We start from the raw sequence: 8,245 nt of genomic DNA, 5'->3' as shown, positions 1-8,245 counted from the left end.
AGAGAGAGAGAGAAAGAGAGAGAGAGAGATGCTGGGTTGAGATAGGTGCATTCCAGCGTTATACTGGGGATTTTTCCCGAGCTGGTATTTCTCTGTCCCTCTGTACCTTCTTGTCTCTTACGCACAACGCATATCTGCTGGATTTCCTCCCAAATTTTAATACTACCTGCATATCTCTCTCTCTCTCTCTCTCTCTCTCTCTCTCTCTCTCTGTCTATATATATATATATATATATATATATATATATATATATATATATATATATATATATATGTTATAACTATAATTATAAAAATGAATAATACAACTGATTCATTAAATAAATACAAATAAATAAATAAGCAAAAACACCAACAAACAAAAACAAATAAACAATAAAAAAGCAAAACAAAAAACAACACACACACATACGCGCATACACACAAAAACAGGAGACTGACACCAGGCGAAAACTAATCGAACTTAATTACAGAATCACATCTCTGAGGGCGATAGCGTCCATACCTGAAGGAACCCGTGACGTAATCGGGTGATGCCATCAACCGCCAATTGGCGGGTTACCCGGTCCTCTTAATTAGGGATTTAAGGAGGTGGTCACGTGACCCTGGATGACAGCGGATTTGATGGAAGTCATTCTTTGTGAAATGAGATGTTTTACCTCTCAGTTATCAGTGATTTTCATAATCAGGAGAACAATTATTGTCTCTTTCTTTTTTGTGAAGATTTTTTTTATGATTATCTTTGGTAATTGTTGTTTTATTACAGGATTTTTTTGTTGTGTCAACAATAATAATAATAATGACTATGATTATGACTAATAAAACGTACCATTCAATTAAACAATCTCATTAACATAACGCATCAGGACAAGACACAATTAACATCTAATTGATGACTAATGGTAATTAAGTCCCTGACAAGTCATTGTTTATTATAATGATATTCATTTAATCTTGTTTTCATTCACGTTGCAATCTAATTCATTTACCTGTTTTGGTAACATATTATTATATGTTCTGTTTGATATAATTTTTCAACAATTTTGGACAGTTTTTCTTTGTTATTTTTAAAACTTCTTTTATATTTTTGTATCTGATTTTATTGTTATTATTATTTGCATCGTCTATAGTAACATCTCTCTCTCTGTCTGCTTTATTATTATGACAATGCAGGTAATACTTGTCTGTTAGTGAGGAGATGAGAGAGAGAGAGAGAGAGAGAGAGAGAGGAGAGAGAGAGAGAGAGAGAGAAAGGGCAGGGCCAATAGCTAGCTGTGGGGTTGCCCTGGAAGAGCCTGGAAGGGTCTGGAAGGCGCTGCTGTCCTCTTAACCTACAGCCCTGGATTTTTTCGTCTCCTGCGTCTCTCAGATAAGCCCCCTAACCCCCATTCTCTCTCTCCCCCTACCCTCCTTCTACACACACACACACACACACACAAAATCTCCCACCTTTCGTGTTTTTGCTTCTTACACTTTCTTGTCACCTTGATAACTTGATCTCGGGTCGGTGTTTAATTTGGTAAATATTTTTGTTTACATTTTGCAAGGCGACCTCAGCTCATGTTTATTTTGACTTGGGATTCCTCAAAGTGACCTCTTGACGAGTTTTCTTATGGAGAGTTTTTTGTTTATATTTTTCTATTTTTCTTATCACCATTGTTCTGGCGCGGATGATTGTCTTAATTTTTCTTTATTTTCATTGTCCTCCTTTGAATATACCTCTATTACTTAATATATATGTTTAAGGTTTGTACTACTTACTCTGAAGAGGCGTCACTTCAAAGTACTAATATTCAAGTTAACTTCCATCATTTTTAGTATTTTATTTTAAATTTGGAAGAATATGATTTTATATTAACACTTCTTGCAGGCTTAAGATTTCGTAAGCAAAGTTTGAGGTTTTCTGAGAGAGGGGGAGTTACTTTAGCCTATTCCATCAATTGTTGGAGAAGGTTTTCTTGGGAAATATCTTTTGGAGGCGAAGAATAAGTTTTTGGAACAGTTTAATCCACTCCAACAATTGTTAGAGGCTGTATTTTTGGAGAGAGGGCTTCAGAAAACCACCATTTGGAGGTGACGACAGTTTAATCCACTTCAACAATTGTTAGAGGCTGTATCTTTGGAGGGAAGAATTCAGACAACCACCATTTGGAGGCGAAGAACTCATTTTTGCAGAACACTCATTTTCATTGACGTAAATTGATATGACTGGGCCTAACTAACGTCAGGAAATGACCAGGCCTAAACAATGATAATAATATTTTCCGATTTTTGACTCGTATGAGTTATCGTAAATATTATTATTATTATTATTATTTTCATCACCCATTCCTTAGCTCTCAACGCACGTTCGTATTAATTGCACTTGTCCGAATACTTAATTGAGTTTATGTCATTGTAATTGCCTTCTTGTAATCCCCGAGAATTACATCTGACGTAATTGATGTAACTGCCCTTATGGCTTATCGTCTTTGTAATTACATTTGTTAATCAATGTAGCTGTTTGGGGTATGAATAGAATTTGATCGTGTGTGTGTATGTATATGTTTATATATATATATATATATATATATATATATATATATATATATATATATATATATATATATAAACACACACATACACACGTAAATAGCCACATGAAAGTTGAATAATTAAATACCAGGTACCAAGCGCTCTTGTGTATTGCGTACACTTTTTTCGGGGGTACAAAGTAAAATAAATAAATAGAAACATAAACAAGAAAAATTCACAGAACAAAGATCAAAGCCATTAACAAGCAAACCATCATTACAAATTGTCACTACCAAACAAGTAAGAATACTTTAAAAGTGCTTAAGAACTGAAACTGCAGTTAGTATAACAAGCTGATACTAAAAGGTGATATTATATTTCCCTACAATTTTATAAACAAGGTAATTATCTAATTTAAAAAGACCTGAACTCGGATTCATAAGTTGATTGTTAAAATGCTTAATAAAGGCAGATTCAGTTATGTTTCTTTTCATAATATGGTTACAAAAAATTGGCTCAGATGAATTTTTTTCCAGTCTATATAATGGTTAAAATCATTCATGCGTACAAATAAAGCACTTGTCGATTGAACTGGTCTTTCATTTTTCACCTTTCATGTGGTTATTTACGTACATATCTGTCACGTGCTGTTTGGTGTCTTATTGATGATATATATATATATATATATATATATATATATATATATATATATATATATATATATGTGTGTGTGTGTGTGTGTGTGTGTGTGTGTGTGTGTGTGTGTGTGTGTGTGTTACATGCATACGATTAATTTCCTGTATCCGTTTTAACTATGTATTTGCGACAGTTCACCATCTCTATTCAAACTGCTGCGATGTTTTTTTTTTTCTCGAGAAATCTATTAAAAAAAGAACATCTTGCTTTTGTTTCATCTCGTATCACTCATCTTATCTTATCTGTATACAGAGTTATCTGGTTAATTTAGAGAAATTAAATAAACAGATCTCACGTCCGTCAACTCAGAATTCACCGGAGTTTTAGACGACCAGTGCTCAATTTTATTTCTTTTAAATCCATCCTATTTCTAAGTCAGTTTCTATTTGAAAAATTGAAAATTATCATTTTTCAAGATCACATCTAGCACCCAGTGACAAAATTGATTAGCAGGATGGTTTAACTAGCGTCGAGAGGGAGAAATTCACGAATTTTTGAAAGGGGGTACAACTTCTAAAAGAAACTGCTCAGTGCGCCGAACGATTTGTTCTTCAAAGTTAATCTATTCCCACATTGAAATCTTTAAAATTATCGTCATTTCAAGGCTGCATCTAACACCTAGTGGATTAACAGGCGTCGTGGAGGAGAATATTGAAGAATAAAGAAGAAAAATACAAATTTTTGAAAGGTGGTGCAATTTTCAAAAGAATCTGCTTACTTAGCAGAACGGTTTTGTTTACATTTCACCGTCTTCTTCTTCTTGATTTTCTTCTCGCAAGTCTTAGCCTTCCTCATGAGGAAAATCTTTTGCAAAAAGTCCTTGTGCATGACGATGGCGGCCGCCTTGTCCGTGTTTTTGTTCGTCACGGTGTCCAGGAGGTCATTGGGAACATGGGGTAAGTTGAAGCTTCTTAAATCAATCAAAATACAGCAGTTAATGAAGATTTTGTTTGAGGATTCCGACTCATCAGTCGACGCCATCTTGGGAGGTTTTGAAATGGCGCAAGACTGATGTCTTTATTTATTTATTTATTAGCTAGATTCTGTTTACATTTCTATTTTCCCTTTACCTCTGGATTCAAATTTTCCTTCTCTCTCTCTCTCTCTCTCTCTCTCTCTCTCTCTCTCTCTCTCTCAAAGCTGATAAATTTAAGTCGTTGTTTAACAATACAACAATCATGCTGAATTTCTCTCGTATTTTTTTCATAGATAATTAATCAAAACAGCTGGTAAAAACCCAGCTTTATCTTATCTCACGAATACCAAATTTCCGAGAGAGAGAGAGAGAGAGAGAGAGAGAGAGAGAGAGAGAGAGAGAGAGAGAGAGAGAGAGAGAGAGAGAGAATTACATACATTCATCGGATTTCAGATGCTCCTTCCCGCCCGACGTTCCCAATCTACGTGCTGATACTGAGTTCGATCCCACGCAGCGGCTCCACCTTCCTAGCGGAGATGCTCGCCTCCCTGGAGGGCTCGGTCCTCTTCTTCGAGCCCCTGTGGCCCTTGGAACGCGGACCGTGCATTAAGGACGACGCCTGCGTCGAGGAATTCCTGTTGGACGTCTTGAAGTGCAACTACACAGGAGAATTCGAAGCCTGGCTTAGGTCTAAGCATAGGTTCCTGAGGTACTTCAACCCAGAGGCGTCCCGTTGCAACGACCTCGAAGGGCGCGAGAAGGAGCAGTGCATCGGGAACCTGGTCCTTCGGGAGACGTGTTCCAAAAGCCCTGTCAGGTTCGTCAAAGTCGTGAGGGCGCGGATGCACTCCTTCTCGAAGGTCATGCTCGATCCCGAGGTCAACTTCAAGCTGATCCATCTCACCCGGGACCCTAGAGGAGCCATGGAGTCCATCGTCCATTTCGCAGGATGGAACAAGGACCCCGCAGAGCGTTGCAAAGGGCTCGAGCAGGACCTGGATACCTACGAAGTCTTCTCCGACCGCTACCCTTCGAAAGTCCACCGGGTCTCCTACGAGAGGCTGTGTTTGCACCCGTTGGAGGAAGTCTCCAAGATCCTAGGCTTCATATTCGACGTTCGGCCGTTCGTGCCGCCCTCTGTGAAGGCGTACATCGACGATCACACGAAGGTGATGAAGGACAGTGACCCCCTGAGCACTTACAAGGTCAGCGAGAGGGCGTACTTCGCCTGGCGCTGGAGGATAAGCGAAGGGCTTCTCAAAAGCGTGGAAGGGGAGCCAACTTGCCTTAGGCCTATCCAACGGCTCCAACACACGGTTTTCGGGTCCTTAGAGAGAGTCAGGAATGTGAGCCTACAGCTGTTTGCTCCTTAAAACCACAGAAAGTCAGGGATATGAGTCTACAGCTGTTTGCTCATTGAAACTGCAGAGTCAGGGATGTGAGTCTACAGCTGTTTGCTCCTTAAAACCACAGAAAGTCAGGGATATGAGTCTACAGCTGTTTGCTCCTTAAAACCACAGAAAGTCAGGGATATGAGTCTACAGCTGTTTGCTCCTTAAAACCACAGAAAGTCAGGGATATGAGTCTACAGCTGTTTGCTCATTGAAACTGCAGAGTCAGGGATATGAATCTACAGCTATTTGCTCCTTAAACCACAGAAATTCAGGGTGATATGAGTCCCTACGCTGTTTGCTCCTTAAAACACAGAAAGTCAGGGATATGAGTTCTACAGCTGTTTTGCTCATTGAAAATGCATAGTCAGGGATGTGAGTCTACAGCTGTTTGCTCCTTAAAACACAGAAAGTAAGGAATGAGTCTACAGCTGTGTTTGCATCCTTAAAACCAACAGAAAGTCCAGGGATATGAGTCTCAGCTTTGCTCCTTAAACCACGGAAGTCAGGGATATGAGTCTACAGCTGTTTGCTCATTGAAACTGCAGAGTCAGGGATATGAATCTACAGCTATTTGCTCCTTAAACCACAGAAAGTCAGGGATATGAGTCTACAGCTGTTTGCTCCTTAAAAACCACAGAAAGTCAGGGATATTCCTACAGCTTTTTGCTCCTTAAACCACAGAAAGTCAGGGATATGGAGTCTCCAGCTTTTTGCTCCTTAAACCACAGAAGTCGGGATATGATCTACAGCTGTTTGCTCCTTAAACCACAGAAGTCTGGATATTAGTCTACGCGTTTGCTCATTGAAACTGCAGAGTCAGGGATGTGAGTCTACAGCTGTTTGCTCCTTAAACCACAGAAAGTCAGGGATATGAGTCTACAGCTGTTTGCTCCTTAAACCACAGAAAGTCAGGGATATGAGTCTACAGCTGTTTGCTCCTTAAACCACAGAAAGTCAGGGATATGAGTCTACAGCTTTTTGCTCCTTAAACCACAGAAAGTCAGGGATATGAGTCTACAGCTGTTTGCTCCTTAAACCACAGAAAGTCAGGGATATGAGTCTACAGCTGTTTGCTCATTGAAACTGCAGAGTCAGGGATGTGAGTCTACAGCTGTTTGCTCCTTAAAACCACAGAAAGTCAATGATGTGAGTCTACAGCTGTTTGCTCCTAAAAACCGCAGAGTCAGGGATATGTCTACAGCTATTTACTCCATAAAACCGTAGAAATTCAGGGATGTGAGTCTACACCTGTTTTCTCATTGAAACTGCAGAGTCAGGGATGTGAGTCTACAGCTGTTTCCTCCTTAAAACTGTAGCTGTAGTTTTTGTGTCCCTGTTAATTCCTGTATCTGTAGACATATCGTCAAGTTGTATTTATACTCGACTTAAATAAGTGTAAAGTTTCTACAGTTTGTGATTTGAATAAAACAGTTATTATAATCGAAAATATTCCTGATAATATTTATTTATAATGCTTAAACTACATTTTTCCTCTGTAGATCATAAGCTGAGTACTTGGCATGATTGTGTAATGACGTATATATTTAATTCACAATATAATCCTGTTATCCATGAGTCTTATCATTAACCTTTTTGTAGGTTTTGTATTTTGGTAATATATTGAGTTTCTAGGTAAACCCAGGCGTCGTAGGAACGGCAGAATCTTTGGCTATTTAAGAATTGCTTTTGATGAAAGTAGACTAAGCCAGCAAGAAAGACTATCAAAATAGAATTTTTAATACCAATTTTGCACTAGTTTTTTATTGTTAAAAAAGTTCTTATGAAGAAAAGCACCTGGATTATGATAAGTCTAATGTATTCAGTCGAACCAACGTAAATATTTAAAATTTCGAATGTATATATACATACATACACACACACACACACACACACACACACACATATATATATATATATATATATATATATATATATATATATATATATATATATATATATATATATATATATATATATGCACACACGTCACTGACCAAAAGCCTAACCATCACTGAACAATAGTATAACCAATAGACCAAAAGCTATCATGGGTCTAGCATCCCAATAAGATTGGCTTTTGAGCAAGAAAAGGTTCAAGAAGTTGGACAGCCAAGTTATGATGAAGAACTGACAGAAGGCCTTGCAACCTCCTTGGTCCTAAATTTAACCTCAGTGAACAGTCTTGACTGCTGACAATCCTACAAAATGTAGGCCTATAAATCTATTTTTGGCGTCCGAAGTTATATTGTTTTTATGTATATATGGAGGCAATTTGGAGAAATTGATCATTGTTTTATATCTATGGAGTCAATTTGGAGAGAGAGAGAGACCTTCTCAATGTTCTTTCCTGCGTCGGAAAAAATGGCGCCTGAATGTAGGAGAATTCCTATTCATAGCTGGATGCTAAAAGCCGTTGGCAAAGGCAGTCTGATTCCTTATCAACGGAGAGAGAGAGAGATAGAGAGAGAGAGAGCCTCAATGTTCTCAAATGCGTAAAGAAAACGGAGCTTAATGGATAATCGTCGACTGACTTAACCGATAACATCAGAGAGTTTTCTCCTTTGTTGTGGTGGCTCGTCTCTCTTTTACTCTTTTACCTCGAGAATGTTATTTCTCCAGATTCTCCTCCTTCTCTTATTCTTTTTCATCTTCCTCTTTGGAGAATCGTGTCTTCATCCTCTTCATCTTCTTTGAGGGAATTGTATCACGCGAGAGAATAATTGTT

The 8,245-nt window shown here is 38.2% G+C and overlaps 1 protein-coding gene and 1 long non-coding RNA gene across 2 annotated transcripts; both read left to right on the top strand.

Annotated features, from left to right (window-relative positions):
• The first annotated feature begins 3,513 nt into the window (after positions 1–3,513).
• LOC135199520 (carbohydrate sulfotransferase 5-like) lies at positions 3,514–5,788 on the top strand. The gene is made up of 2 exons (XM_064227641.1): positions 3,514–4,106; positions 4,580–5,788. Exons 1-2 carry the CDS (start codon positions 4,004–4,006, stop codon positions 5,497–5,499), a joined length of 1,023 nt encoding a protein of 340 aa, XP_064083711.1. The 5' UTR covers positions 3,514–4,003; the 3' UTR covers positions 5,500–5,788.
• Positions 5,789–6,216: 428 nt separating this feature from the next.
• Positions 6,217–7,092, top strand: LOC135199223 (uncharacterized). Its single transcript, XR_010310982.1, has 2 exons — positions 6,217–6,250; positions 6,335–7,092. It is a non-coding gene; the product is annotated as an uncharacterized LOC135199223 (long non-coding RNA).
• Positions 7,093–8,245: the final 1,153 nt, after the last annotated feature.

The sequence above is a fragment of the Macrobrachium nipponense genome, chromosome 25 (assembly GCF_015104395.2).
Source record: "Macrobrachium nipponense isolate FS-2020 chromosome 25, ASM1510439v2, whole genome shotgun sequence".
Lineage (NCBI taxonomy): Eukaryota > Metazoa > Arthropoda > Malacostraca > Decapoda > Palaemonidae > Macrobrachium > Macrobrachium nipponense.
Note: the sequence above shows the minus strand (reverse complement) of the source record. Positions and strands in the feature narration are given on the sequence as shown.

What these genes read in the sequence shown, in the direction of transcription:
- LOC135199520 (XM_064227641.1), top strand. Translation starts at nt 4,004, where the DNA reads ATGAGGAAAATCTTTTGCAAAAAGTCCTTGTGCATGACGATGGCGGCC. An exon ending in GAGGTCATTGGGAACATGGG is followed by an intron (nt 4,107 to 4,579) that starts GTAAGTTGAAGC and finishes ATCGGATTTCAG; the next exon opens with ATGCTCCTTCCCGCCCGACG.